Source organism: Blennius ocellaris, assembly GCF_963422515.1.
Source record: "Blennius ocellaris genome assembly, chromosome: 6".
Taxonomy (NCBI): domain Eukaryota; kingdom Metazoa; phylum Chordata; class Actinopteri; order Blenniiformes; family Blenniidae; genus Blennius; species Blennius ocellaris.
Genome location: NC_137655.1, coordinates 1,011,556 through 1,026,555, shown reverse-complemented (window position 1 = coordinate 1,026,555; position 15,000 = coordinate 1,011,556). Strand labels below are relative to the sequence as shown.

Sequence of the window (15,000 nt, the reverse complement as noted above, 5' to 3'; positions counted from 1 at the left end):
AGCTGTAGCTGCAACAGGCTAATACCTGAGTCCATAGTTAGCATTTGCATTAGCATTGACTGAGTCAAATGTTAGCTTTAGCATTATCATTGATTGAGTCGAACGTTAGCTTTAGCATTAGCATTGACTGAGTCAAATGTTAGCTTTAGCATTAGCATTGGCTGCATCAAATGTTAGCTTGAGCATTAGCATTGACTGAGTCAAATGTTAGCTTTAGCATTAGCAGAGTAAAGAACAGATAAAGCGGTCGGTAACGACGATCCAGTGTGTCGTCACGGTAACGCTGATGCTCTCCTCCTCCTCTCCTCCTACCCTCCTCCTCTTCCTCCTCCTCCCCTCCTCTCCTCCTCCTCCTCCTCTCCTCCTCCTCCTCCTCCTCCTCCTCCTCCCTCTCCTCTCCTCTCCTCCTCCTCCTCCTCCTCCTCCTCCTCCTCCTCCTCCTCCAGATCTGCATCAAGGGTAAAGTCCACATCTTCAAGTACCTGACCATGGAGGCGTGTCGCAGCCACAAGCTGCCTGACGCCCTCTACCTGCCCGTCATGGAGAGACTCAGCCTATCACGGCCCGGCGCCGGCAGGTCGGTTACCACGGCAACCAGGTCTGCTGCTGGACAGCTGATGCTCCTCAAAGAGCCAGAACAGGGATGGATGGAGAGAGAGGTGGAGGGATGGATGGATGGAGGGAGGGAGGGAGGGATGGAGAGGTGGATGGATGGATGGAGGGAGGGAGGGATGGATGGAGGGAGGGAGGGATGGATGGATGAGAGGTGGATGGATAGAGGGAGGGATGGATGGAGGGATGGGTGGATGGAGGGAGGGCTGGATGGAGAGATGGAGAAGTGGATGGAGGGATGGATGGATGAGGGATGGAGAGGTGGACGGAGGGAGGGAGGGATGGAGGGGTGGACGGAGGGAGGGATGAGGGATGGATGGAGGGAGGGAGAAGTGGATGGATGGATGAGGGATGGAGAGGTGGATGGAGGGAGGGAGGGAGGGATGGATGGAGGGAGAGATGGAGGGATGAGGGATGGAGAGGTGGATGGAGGGAGGGATGGATGGATGGATGGAGGGAGGGGTGGATGGATAGAGGGATGGAGGGGTGGATGGATGGAGGGAGGGGTGGATGGATGGAGGGGTGGATGGATGGAGGGAGGGATGAGGGATGGAGGGAGGGATGAGGGAGGGAGGGATGGATGGATGGATGGAGGGAGGGGTGGATGGAGGGAGGGATGGAGGGATGGACCAAGTGGTAGTTCCAGACAGACGAAGGCAGTAAAGAGTGTCTAAACCCAGAAAAGGGATTTTCTACTGAAACTTCAAACTTTCAATGATTCATGAAGACGAGACACTTTTTACTGCTTCGTCTGATTCTGAAGTCGTAGGAGTGGAAACCAGGACACACACACACACACACACACACACACACACACACACACACACACACACACACACGAGGAGGAGGATCTGGAGGGTGTGTGTGACCTGATGTGTGTGTGTGTGTGTGTGTGTGTGCAGTGTGGAGGACATGGAGCAGCAGAAGAAGCAGGACAGCGACTCAGGAGTCGGCAGTGACAACGGAGACAAGAGGCTGTCTGCTACTGAGGTACTGTGTGTGTGTGTGTGTGTGTGTGTGTGTGTGTCTGTGTGTGTGTGTGTGTCTGTGTGTGTGTGTGTGTGTGTGTGTCTGTGTCTGTGTGTGTGTGTGTCTGTGTGTGTTCCCGGTGAGTTCTATGAGGAAACCTTGATCATGTGACAGTAAATGAGATTCATGAGGATCAAATATGAGCTTTTAGAACGTAGCATGAATTAGCATGACCGCTAACGTTTATTTTAATCGTCACACTGAAATGTGTTGTTCATTTATTCATTTTCTTTATTGTTTGACTGTTTTTCTTCATTGTTTTTGAAAGAATTGTTGTTTATTGTTTTTGTTGTTTGTTGTTTGTTGTTGTTTGTTACAGCCGTCGGACGAAGACAGTCTGAGTCTCAACGTTCCGATGAGCCACATCACGGAGGAGGAAGGAATCAGTAAAGACGACTCCAGTGAACACATCAGCTCCCTGACAGGTACACACACACACACACACACACACACACACACACACACACACACACACACACACACACACACACACACACACACACACACACACACACACACAGTATAAATAGCTTCAATCAGCCTTAACGAGGTCACATCAGCTTATTTATAACTGCAATTTCAGGCTTCAGTCATACATCCAGGTTACTGGAGCACAAATACTCATTTAACATTTTACTGATGAGAAAACTCTCATTTTAATCATCTAGTGACGATAAAACTCTCATTTTAATCATGTAGTGATTATAAAACTCTCATTTAACATTTTACTGATGATAAAACTCTCATTTTAATCATGTAGTGATGATAAAACTCTCATTTTAATCATGTAGTGATGATAAAACTCTCATTTTAATAATCTAGTGATTATAAAACTCTCATTTTAATCATGTAGTGATTATAAAACTCTCATTTTAATCATGTAGTGATGATAAAACTCTCATTTAACATTTTACTGATGATAAAACTCTCATTTTAATCATGTAGTGATGATAAAACTCTCATTTTAATAATCTAGTGATTATAAAACTCTCATTTTAATCATGTAGTGATGATAAAACTCTCATTTTAATCATGTAGTGATGATAAAACTCTCATTTAACATTTTACTGATGATAAAACTCTCATTTTAATCATGTAGTGATTATAAAACTCTCATTTTAATCATGTAGTGATGATAAAACTCTCATTTAACATTTTACTGATGATAAAACTCTCATTTTAATCATGTAGTGATGATAAAACTCTCATTTTAATAATCTAGTGATTATAAAACTCTCATTTTAATCATGTAGTGATTATAAAACTCTCATTTTAATCATGTAGTGATGATAAAACTCTCATTTAACATTTTACTGATGATAAAACTCTCATTTTAATCATGTAGTGATTATAAAACTCTCATTTTAATCATGTAGTGATGATAAAACTCTCATTTAACATTTTACTGATGATAAAACTCTCATTTTAATCATGTAGTGATGATAAAACTCTCATTTTAATAATCTAGTGATTATAAAACTCTCATTTTAATCATGTAGTGATGATAAAACTCGTCTCTCTGTATGAGTTCTCATCAGGTCATTAGAACTTATAGAAAATGTTGTTTCCTTCACACTCGACAATAAATCTAAACGTCCAGTGAAGAAAACGTTTAAATGACTCATTTCTCTTGATTTATTTCAGTCATTAAAACCAAACACTGTTTCAAAAACACTGAGAAACAACTGTTGTTATAAATAAAGTTTTTATTAAGAGAGTGAAGAATAAACATTGTTTTTGACACGTAGTGAAATTTGTGTTGTTGTTGTGTTGTTGTTGTGGTGGTGGTGGTGGTGGTGGTGGTGGTGGTGGTGGTGGTGCAGCCGACCCCAGCTCGGAGGGGGTGCGCCTGCTGGAGGAGAGTCCTACGGAGGCCCTGAAGGACCAGTTCAGCTCCAGAGACTCGGCTCTCAGCACTCGATTCCTCAACTACATCAAGGCAGGAGCTTTTAACACGTCTTTTAACTGTTTACAGTTCCAATTAACATCTCGGTTCAATACTCTACTGATGAGAAAACTCTCATTTTCATCATCGACTGAAGATAAAACTCTCATTTTGATCATCTACTGATGATAAAACTCTCATTTTTATCATCGACTGATGATAAAACTCTCATTTTGATCATCGACTGATAAAAAAACTCTCATTTTGATCATCGACTGAAGATAAAACTCTCATTTTGATCATCTACTGATGATAAAACTCTCATTTTGATCATCGACTGATGATAAAACTCTCATTTTGATCATCTACTGAAGATAAAACTCTCATTTTGATCATCGACTGAAGATAAAACTCTCATTTATCATCGACTGAAGATAAAACTCTCATTTTGATCATCGACTGATTAAAAAAACTCTCATTTTGATCATCTACTGGTGATAAAACTGTCATTTTGATTTAAAATGTGAAAATGATCTATTTTCTGTCAACAACATGAGGTTTTTGTCACAAGATTTCTCGATCAACATACAATTTTATTTATAATAATGTACATAAAAAAGGAGCTGGACAAGTGAAGTAGTTTCACTCTATTAATGTTCATTTAATCTCTTTTTAAAAATTCTTAACGAACACAGTTAAATTCTACTTTTAAGTCTTAAAATCTTGTATAACTTACATACTTGTATAATAATTTTTGAATTAGTGGGCGATGTGTGCAGAAACAGGTGAATAACATCTAATATTCTACGTGTTTTATCTCGTTGATTCATTTCGTCGCGATGAAAAAAATAACAAAATGAACATTTCTTTGTTTTCCAGTGACGACGTGTCTGTTTGCTTAGTTTTTATATTAAATGACAACCTTTTCCTTGTTTGAAACTGGGTTTTGAGGCAGTAGAACGCTGTGCGTCATGTTTAACTGAGGATATTGAGACTTTTTAGAAGAAAAAACAGATAAAAACAAGAAGAAGAGTTGATGAGAAACACAAAGTCCTGATTGTCTGAGGGACGGCGGGAACGTCTCCCAGGGTCATGTGACCGTGTGTGTGTGTGTGTGTGTGTGTGTGTGTGTGTGTGTGTGTGTGTGTGTGTGTGTGTGTGTGTGTGTGTGTGTGTGTGTGTGTGTGTGTGTGTGTGTGTGTGTGTGTGTGTGTGTGTGTGTGTGTGTGTGTGTGTGTGTGTGTGTGTGTGTGTGTGTGTGAGCAGGGGCGGACGGCAGCAGATTTCCACGAACCTCTCAGGATAGAAGAAGACGCTCTGTGGACACGACACACGTAAGATTCTATCTATTCTATTGAGGGATGAAGAGAGGATGGATGGATGATGAAGAGAGGATGGATGGATGGATGAAGAGAGGATGGATGGATGGATGGATGATGAGAGGATGGATGGATGATGAAGAGAGGATGGGTGGATGGATGAAGAGAGGATGGATGGATGGATGATGAGAGGATGGATGGATGGATGATGAGAGGATGGATGGATGATGAAGAGAGGATGGATGGATGGAGAGAGGATGGATGGATGGATGATGAAGAGAGGATGGATGGATGAACAGAAGCTGGACGGATGATGGAGAGAGGATGGATGGATGGATGGATGGAGAGAGGATGGATGGATGGATGAAGAGAGGATGGATGGATGGATGATGAAGAGAGGATGGATGGATGGAGAGAGGATGGATGGATGGATGGATGAACAGAGGCTGGATGGATGAAGAGAGGATGGATGGATGAACAGAGGAGGGATGAACAGAGGATGGATAAGAGAGGATGATGAAGAGAGGATGAATGGATGAACAGAGGAGGGATGAAGAGAGGATGGATGGATGAAGCTCCAGCCCAGCCCAGTGTAGCCTGTAACCATGGCGATGCTGCAGGTCAAAGGTCGGCGGCTCTGAGCTCCACCTGGACATGATCAAGCAGCTGAAGGAGGCGGTGGAGCTGCTGCAGGACCCCGGCAGGTAACTGACCCCGCCCTCCTCCTTCATCCCTTCTTCCTGCGGAGGAATGGAACCTTGACGTGTGTTTCCTCCAGAGTGGACGGGGACGGCCTGGCGGGGGTGCAGCTCTACCCCGTGGACATGGTGGCCGTGGACGAGTCCCTCAAGTGAGGACAGCTTGTCTTTCCGCTCTTTGACTCCCACTTGTCTTCTAACCGCCATTCTCTGGACTTCACATGCCATTCAGTCTCTGACACCGGTATCGGTATTGGTGTCGATATTGGTATCGGTATTGATATTGGTATTGATATTGGTATCGGTATTGATATTAGTATCGGTATTGATATTGGTATTGATATTGGTATCGTATCGGTATTGTATCGGTATTGGCATCGGTATCTGTATTGGTATTGGTATCAGTATTGGTATCGGTATTGGTATCGGTATCGGTATTGGTATCAATATTGGTATCGGTATTGATATTGGTATCGGTATTGATATTGGTATCGTATCGGTATTGGCATCGGTATCTGTATTGGTATTGGTATCAGTATTGGTATCGGTATTGGTATCGGTATCGGTATTGGTATCGATATTGGTATCGGTATTGATATTGGTATCGGTATTGATATTGGTATCGTATCGGTATTGGCATCGGTATTGTTATCGGTATTGGCATCGGTATCTGTATTGGTATTGGTATCAGTATTGGTATCGGTATTGGTATCGTATCGGTATTGGCATCGGTATTGTTATCGGTATTGGCATCGGTATCTGTATTGGTATTGGTATCAGTATTGGTATCGATATTGGTATCGATATTGGTATCGGTATTGATATTGGTATCGGTATTGATATTGGTATCGTATCGGTATTGTATCGGTGTTGGTATCGATATTGGTATCGGTATTGATATTGGTATCGGTATTGATATTGGTATCGTATCGGTATTGTATCGGTGTTGGCATCGGTATCTGTATTGGTATTGGTATCGTATCGGTATCGGTGCATCCTTAGTTTTATCCAATCACAGGTGTAAGTGCCTATGAAAATGCTGATAATAATACTAATAAATAATAATACATCAAACCTTTTTTTATGCACTCAAAAGACACTTTTCATTATTTTTTAAATTTTTTATATATTTGCTTGATATGACTGTATTTTATATATTTGACTTGATATGACTGTATTTTATATATTTACTTGATATGACTGTATTTTATATATTTACTTGATATGACTGTATTTTATATATTGACTTGATATGACTGTATTTTATATATTTGACTTGATATGACTGTATTTTATATATTGACTTGATATGACTGTATTAATCCCAGAGCAGGAAGTGAGTGATAAACGTCTCCTGTGCTCCTCCTCAGTGGGCAGGACAGCGACGACGGCGCCGCCACACCCAAGGTACGCTTGTTTTCAATGGAATGATGAAAGTCGTTGCCGTTGGGGGGGGGGTGTGGGGGGTGGAGGGTGGGGGCGGGGGGTGGAGCTAAGCCTCAGGTTCCTGGAACACGTGGAAGTCCTGAGACGAGAGTGTGAGGTAGAGCGGCGACGGTGGACGTAGAGCAGTTGATAAGATGTGGGCGGAGTCACTGACCAGATGTGGGCGGGGTCATGTGGGTTTGTCCCGCCTCCAGCAGGAAGCGGGGTGTGAGTTCCAGAAGACGAGGCTGACGATTCTAGCCAAGGCGCGGCGTGCATGTCGGGAGTATGAGTGGCAAATGGCCGTGAAGGTAACCGTGGCAACGGTGGGCCGTGTGTAGGCTGCCCATGTGTGTGTGTGTGTGTGAGACACACGTCCGCATCCATAGAAACACTCGACGCTGCACAGCCTGTCGGGGCTTGTTGAGCCGACGCGCCGCCATCTTGGATAGGTCTCCCGCTCTGCTCAACATGAAGATCCCAGGATAGAACAGCCACAAAAACATCTGGCGCTAGCTCGCTAGCTCACGTAGCTCATTTTAAATCTATATATCGATGAGCTATTACTGGTGTTGCTACGTGAGCTAGCTCGCTAGCTCACGTAGCAACACCAGTAATAGCTCATCGATATATAGATTTAAAATGAGCTACGTGAGCTAGCGAGCTAGCGCCAGGGATCTTCATGTTGATCAGAGCGGGAGACCTATCCAAGATGGCGGCGCCGGGAGCCATCGATGTTGTGTATCTGCACGTCAGGCCGAACCTTCATCAGCTGAAGCTCCGTTTTACACGTTTCCAGTGAAAACGAGAGAAGTTTGGTTTCACTTCTTTTGAAAACGATGTCCGTTTCCACGGAAACGGTGTAGCTGTCATGCCGGGCCACCAGGAGGGGCTGTTGGTGGTTTGGTTTTGTTTTGTGTGTGTCATGGAATTATTGAATTATTTTTTGTGCAGCCGTCCTGAGAGATTTCTTCTTCTTCTTCTTCTTCTTCTTCTTCTTCTTCTTCCTCTTCCTCTTCCTCTTCCTCTTCCTCTTCCTCCTCCCCTCCCCTCCCCCTCCTCCCCCTCTTTCTCTTCCTCCTCTCAGGATTGTTGCTACACTATAATTCCAGATTAATTCAACATAAGATGCAGTTTTTGTATCAAACCCACTTTAAACTCTTTCATCTTCATTTTAAAGCTTCGACTTAAACGTCCGTTTGTCTTCAGTCTCTCTTCTTCTCCGCTGAACGTCGTTCTGCTTTTCTTCCTCCAGAGGAACGAGGAGCGCTCCCCCGGCAGCAGGACGCCGGCCTTCGGCCTGAAGCCTCGCTCAGGTGAGAGGAGGAGGAGGAGGAGGAGGAGGAGGAGGAGGAGCAGGAGGAGGGGCGGAGCCTCTGAACACTTTCTTCTCTCTCGTATTGAATCAGGACCTTTTACTGCCGAACAGTCGAGTTCAGAGACAAGATGAAACGATTGAACTCACTTTTTATCTTTTTAATAAACGTGCTCTATAATCTGGATTAGAGGAGGGAGATGCTCTATAATCTGGATTAGAGGCGGAAGATGCTCTATAATCTGGATTAGAGAAGGAAGATGCTCTATAATATGGATTAGAGACGGAAGAAGCTCTATAATCTGGATTAGAGGAGGAAGAAGCTCTATAATCTGGATTAGAGGAGGAAGATGCTCTATAATCTGGATTAGAGGAGGAAGATGCTCTATAATATGGATTAGAGGCGGAAGATGCTCTATAATCTGGATTAGAGAAGGAAGAAGCTCTATAATCTGGTGTTAGAGGAGGAAGATGCTCTATAATCTGGATTAGAGGAGGAAGATGCTCTATAATCTGGTGTTAGAGGAGGAAGAAGCTCTATAATCTGGATTAGAGGAGGAAGATGCTCTATAATCTGGATTAGAGGAGGAAGATGCTCTATAATCTGCATTAGAGGAGGAAGATGCTCTATAATCTGGATTAGAGGAGGAAGATGCTCTATAATCTGGATTAGAGGAGGAAGATGCTCTATAATCTGGATTAGAGGAGGAAGATGCTCTATAATCTGGATTAGAGGAGGAAGATGCTCTATAATCTGGATTAGAGGAGGAAGATGCTCTATAATCTGGATTAAGTTCCTGCAGTAATCAGATTACTGCCCTCCAGTCGTAGCAGACGATAACCTGACTCAAGTTCAAAGGTTGTTTTCCCGCCGTTTGCGTCTCGTCCGCTTCGCTAGCAGAGCGTCGTCTCTTTCTAGCGACCATCCAGCTTCTTTATCGTCTTTTTGTTTTTTGTTTTGTTTTGCCATCGTGAAAATGGCTAATAGCCAATGATGCTAACGTGATGCTAACAGCATGTGAAGACGACCTGTGATGAAAAGCACTAATCCTGACTTTGTTGTGTGTTGCTGTTGTGTGTTGTCGTTCCTCCTCCTCCTTCACGTCGTTTCCGATTCACTGGTGTTTGGTTTTCCGGGCACTTCCTGTCATTCCTCCCGCATGTTTCAATCACCGACCGTCACCTGATTGGCCGGAATCAATGTCCGTCATTGATTGGTCCTCGCGGGTCTGTTGTCTTCTGGTGCTGCTGTGTCCTCCGCTCTTGTTTGGTTGTTGTTGTTTTGTTTTCGTGAATGAAACTTTGCCTTGCCGGTTCACCTTGGTGACTCCTCCCCCTCCCCCCTCCTCCTCCTCCCCCCTCCTCCTCCTCCTCCTCCCCCCTCCTCCCTCCCTCCTCCCCCTCCCCCCTCCTCCTCCCCCCTCCTCCTCCTCCTCCCCCCTCCTCCTCCTCATCCTCCTCCTCCCCCCTCCTCCCTCCCTCCTCCCCCTCCCCCCTCCTCCTCCCCCTCCTCCTCCTCCTCCCCCCTCCTCCTCCTCATCCTCCTCCTCCCCCCTCCTCCCTCCCTCCTCCCCCTCCCCCCTCCTCCTCCCCCCTCCTCCTCCTCCCTTCCCCTCCTCCCCCCTGCACTACACACGGCCCCGCCCACTTACTTCCTGCCTCCGTCTCTGACCACTCCCACACCTCCTGACTGCAGCCCCGCCCTCGCTGCCCTGCTCGCCCCCCCCCTCCTGTCTCGCCTCCTCCCTCCTCCACAGGCCCCGCCCCTCCGTAGGGACACGCCCCGTAGCCGTGACGATGGAGGCGTGCACAGCCGCGGTAGGTCCCGCCTCTTTTCTCGCTGAGCCGCGGCCGGCGGGTTCCTTCAGGTGGAGCCTGGAGGAGGGTCTGGGTCTGGGTCTGGGTCTGGGTCTGGGTCTGGGCCTGGGTCTGGGTCTGGCCTGGGTCTGGGCCTGGGCCTGGATCTGGGTCTGGGTCTGGGCCTGGACCCCCGTGTTTCCCTCCAGGATCTCTGCTGCGGTTCTGACAGGAAGTGTACCGGAGAGCGATGCTTCTTTTTAGTTTCCATGGCAACGCTTCCGTTAAAACGGCAGGAAAACTGAAGACGACGTCGCTGGCGTGTCGCCAAGAGGGGGCGCTGTTGTTAGAACTGTAATAATCTGGATTAGAGGAGGAAGAGGCTCTATAATCTGGATTAGAGGAGGAAGATGCTCTATAATCTGGTGTCAGAGGAGGAAGATGCTCTATAATCTGGTGTCAGAGGAGGAAGATGCTCTATAATCTGGTGTTAGAGGAGGAAGCTGCTCTATAATCTGCTGTTAGAGGAGGACGATGCTCTATAATCTGGTGTTAGAGGAGGAAGGTGCTCTATAATCTGGTGTTAGAGGAGGAAGATGCTCTATAATCTGGATTAGAGGAGGAAGATGCTCTATAATCTGGTGTTAGAGGAGGAAGATGCTCTATAATCTGGATTAGAGGAGGAAGAGGCTCTATAATCTGGACTAGAGGAGGAAGAGGCTCTATAAAATGGTGTTAGAGGAGGAAGATGCTCTATAATCTGGTGTTAGAGGAGGAAGATGCTCTATAATCTGGATTAGAGGAGGAAGAGGCTCTATAATCTGGATTAGAGGAGGAAGAGGCTCTATAATCTGGTGTTAGAGGAGGAAGATGCTCTATAATCTGGATTAGAGGAGGAAGATGCTCTATAATCTGGTGTTAGAGGAGGAAGATGCTCTATAATCTGGATTAGAGGAGGAAGAGCTCTATAATCTGGTGTTAGAGGAGGAAGATGCTCTATAATCTGGATTAGAGGAGGAAGAGGCTCTAGAATCTGGATTAGAGGAGGAAGATGCTCTATAATGTAGAGGTTGTATTAAAAGGACACGTTGTCCCAGAATATAGCAGAAACACGTCGGTGTGTATAAAACCTCTGGATTGTCAGTGTTCAACTTGTTTCTATTTTTAGCTCCTGTGTTTTCATTGTGTTAGGTAACATGTCGTACTTCCTCTGTGTGTGTGTGTGTGTGTGTGTGTGTGTGTGTGTGTGTGTGTGTGTGTGTGTGTGTGTGTGTGTGTGTGTGTGTGTGTGTGTGTGTGTGTGTGTGTGTGTGTGTGTGTGTGTGTGTGTGTGTGTGTGTGTGTGTGTGTGTGTGTGTGTGTGTGTGTCTATAAAAGGCAGAGTTATGCAGCAGCGACGTTGAAACAAAAGTCAGAACTTCACTTTGATTCCTCAGTTTGAACTTTTACTTTCCATGACTCATCATATTGACATCGTTTTAGAAACGACACTGAAAAAAGTGCAGTTATGAACAGTCTATTTTTGGGTTGTTTTTTTTGCAAGTTACACAAAAAAGTACTGGATTACAGTTGCTAATACTTAGTTACATCAGCAGGTCGTGTAGGGAGGTTCTTCATGCAGTTTCCTGTCGGGCCACTGGGGGGCGCTGCTGAGGAAGAGGCTGCTGGTTTCCATGGCGACGGAGTCAACGTTTTCAAAAGGTTCCAGATTGGGAGCCGCTGACGATTCGGTGTCTCCGAGCACCGTTGTCATGGAAACGAACTCCCAAACGCTACGCTGAGAGTGTCGCGTAAACCTGTGTGTGTGTGTGTGTGTGTGTGTGTGTGTGTGTGTGTGTGTGTGTGTGTGTGTGTGTGTGTGTGTGTGTGTGTGTGTGACTAATGGTCTGTAACGGGTTCAGGCCTCCGGCTGAGTGACATCACACCTCATCATCACCGCTCATGACCTCATTACCAACCAATCATCACCGTGTGTGTGTGTGTGTGTGTGTGTGTGTGTGTGTGTGTGTGTGTGTGTGTGTGTGTGAGTCTCACATATCAAACTTTCCTATTTAAGAAGTTAATAATTATAATTATTTAGTTTCTGATTCGTCCTCCACTGTTTTGAAGACATGATGATTGATCCTCTCCTCCTCCTCCTCCTCCTCCTCCTTCTACCCCCCTCCTCCTCCTCTTCCTCTTCCTCTTCCTCCTCCTCCTCCTCCTCCCTCCTCCCCCCCCTCCTCCCCCCCCTCCTCCTCCTCCTCCTCCTCCTCCTCCTCCTCCTCTTCCTCTTCCTCCTCTTCCCCCCTCCTCCTCCTCCTCCTCCTCCTCCTCTTCCACCTCCTCCTCCTCCCCCCCTCCTCCTCCTCTTCCACCTCCTCCTCCTCCCCCCCTCCTCCCCCCCTCCTCCTCCTCCTCCTCCTCCTCCTCCTCCTCTTCCTCCTCCTCCTCCCCCTCCTCCTCCTCCTCTTCCTCCTCCCCCCTCCTCCTCCTCCTCCTCCTCTTCCCCCTCCTCCTCCTCCTCCCCCCTCCTCCTCCTCCTCTTCCTCCTCCTCCTCTTCCTCCTCCCCCCTCCTCCTCCTCCTCCTCCTCTTCCCCCTCCTCCTCCTCCTCCTCCTCCTCCTCCTCCTCCTCCTCCTCCTCCTCCTCCTCCTCCTCCTCCTCCTCCTCCTCCTCCTCCTCCTCCTCCTCCCCCCCCCCTCCCCCTCCTCCTCCTCCTCCTCCCCCTCCTCCTCCCCCAGTGTTCCTGCGGAGCCACAAGAGTCTGGAGTCAGTCGACCCTCAGTTCACCATGAGGAGGAAGATGGAGCAGCTGAGGGAGGAGCTGGAGCTGAGGGAACAGCTCCGAGACGTGAGGACCACTGGAGGGAGGAGGGGGGGAGGAGGTGGGAGGGAGGGAGGGGGGGGAGGAGGGAGGGAGAGAGGGAAGGAGGGAGGGAGGAGGGGGGAGGAGGGAGGGAAGGAAGGAGAGAGGGGGAGGCAGAGAGGGAAGGAAGGAGAGAGGGAGGGGGAGGGAGTAGGGAGGGAGAGAGTGAAGGAAGGAAGGAGGGAGGAATTCATCTCACATCTATCTCTTTTCTGTGTTGTCTGTCCTCTGTCTCCCCTCTGTCCCCTGTGTCCTATGTCTCCCCTGTGTCCTCTGTCTCCCCTCTGTGTCCCCTCTGTCCCCTGTGTCCTCTGTCTCCCCTCTGTGTCCCCTCTGTCCCCTGTGTCCTCTGTCTCAGAGCATCGAGAGCAGACTGAAGGTCGTCCTTCCTGAAGACCTGGGCTCGTCCCTGATGGACGGCGTTGTCCTCTGTCACCTGGCCAATCACATCCGGCCTCGCTCCGTGGTCAGCATCCACGTCCCCTCGCCCGCTGTGGTAAGCCCCCCCCCCCCCCCGTCCCCGTCCCCCCCCGGTCAGGACCATGTCTCTGAAGCGTGTCCTCCTGTCCCGCAGCCTAAACTCAGCATGGCCAAGTGTCGGAGGAACGTGGAGAACTTCCTGGACGCCTGCAGGAAGCTGGGCGTGGCCGAGGTAAGGCGTCCCCGCCGTCCTGGTCCAGGGGGGGTGGGGGGGGGGGGGTCTCTGTCTGAACCGGGGAGGAGGAGGGAGGCGGGGGGGGGGGGGGGACACACCCAGTCTGCTCAACCTGGAAAACCTCTTCAGCTCCACTTCCTGTAATCTGATCTAATCTCAGTATGGCTCAGGTCACCCCCAGTTCTACATAGAGACCCCCCCACCTCCCCCCCCCCCCCACTTCCATCGCCCCCCCTCCCCCGCTGGCTGCGCCTCAAACAGCTGTGGTCAACATGTGGCTCCGGGTCCAGCTGGGTCTCGCTGGGACGAGGTTCTCATTGTGAGGGGGGCCAGGGGGGGGGGGTCTGACAGGCCGGGGGGGGGGGGGGGGGGTCTGGGGGGGGCGGCCTTTTCCCCTCCAGGACTTTATTCTGAGAAGAAATGATAAAAACAAAACATTAAAGGTCAAAACACACGTTTAAGTCTCGTTTCCACGGCAACGCTTCACATGGCAACGTTCTTCAGATTGTGTCCGTTTCCACGGAAACGTCAGAAACACTGAAGGTTATGCACTTATCTTGTTGGGCTGCGAGGTGGCGCTGTTGTTTGAAGAAACAACAGTTTTAAGAAGAAAACATTTCAAAATATAAACAAAGTTACAAAATGCAAATGACGAAAGAACCTGAAGACGAAGAATTTGAGAATAAAGAAGTGAAAATACAACAATTGTCTGTTTGTGACGAAACAATAAAACAAAGTGACCACATGTAAATCACCTGTTAGAAATAATTAGGAAAAGTTTTACTTTGAAAAACCTTTTCTTTCTTTTTTTTCACAAATTTTAAAATATATCCTTTAAAAAAAAAAATGTATTTCTATTGACCATAAAACACGTCTGCGACACATCGGAACATTGCTAGCCTGTTAGCCGTTTGTTGGCGTTTTGCTTTTATCCAAGTTTCCTCTGATTCTGAGCTGCTTGACTTCGCCGCTGCTTGCTAACTGCTAACTGCTAACTGCCTCCAGCTGCCTGCGTGGACGATGCTAACCGTAGCCTGAGCACCTCCTTGACGCTTCGCCGCGCTAACCCAATAGCCGCTTCAGTGCTAATGTGTTAGCGGCTTCAGTGCTAATGTGTTAGCAGCTTCAGTGCTAATGTGTTAGCGGCTTCTGTGCTAATGTGTTAGCAGCTTCAGTGCTAGCACGCTAGCAGCTCCTGTGCTCGTGCGCTAGCCGCTTTTGTGCTAACGTGCTAGCCTGCTGCACCGTCTCTCCCATCAGCCACCTCACCTCTCTGCCTGGCGGTGCCGCTCACTGGGGGGGCGGAGTCAAGGGGGCTTTACCTCCCCCTCCCCTCAGTGGTATCACTGCCCCCCCCCCACCACCCTTCCTCATCCTCATCCTCGCACACCGCTCTCACTCTGACCTTTGACCTCCG

General features: G+C 47.8%; 1 protein-coding gene across 1 annotated transcript in view; it reads left to right on the top strand.

The window, feature by feature from the left end:
• Nucleotides 1-14,764, top strand: part of lrch1 (leucine-rich repeats and calponin homology (CH) domain containing 1) — a gene marked incomplete at its 3' end in the record, with an annotated part of 37,939 nt that extends 23,175 nt beyond the window's left edge. Inside the window, 15 exon segments of the mRNA XM_080498092.1 lie at nt 447-577; nt 1,515-1,602; nt 1,961-2,066; nt 3,465-3,580; nt 4,793-4,860; nt 5,466-5,549; nt 5,624-5,695; nt 6,914-6,950; nt 8,224-8,284; nt 9,980-10,032; nt 10,035-10,101; nt 12,804-12,913; nt 13,287-13,424; nt 13,503-13,580; nt 14,753-14,764. Coding sequence (XP_080354218.1) covers nt 447-577; nt 1,515-1,602; nt 1,961-2,066; nt 3,465-3,580; nt 4,793-4,860; nt 5,466-5,549; nt 5,624-5,695; nt 6,914-6,950; nt 8,224-8,284; nt 9,980-10,032; nt 10,035-10,101; nt 12,804-12,913; nt 13,287-13,424; nt 13,503-13,580; nt 14,753-14,764 — 1,221 coding nt within the window.
• Nucleotides 14,765-15,000: the final 236 nt, after the last annotated feature.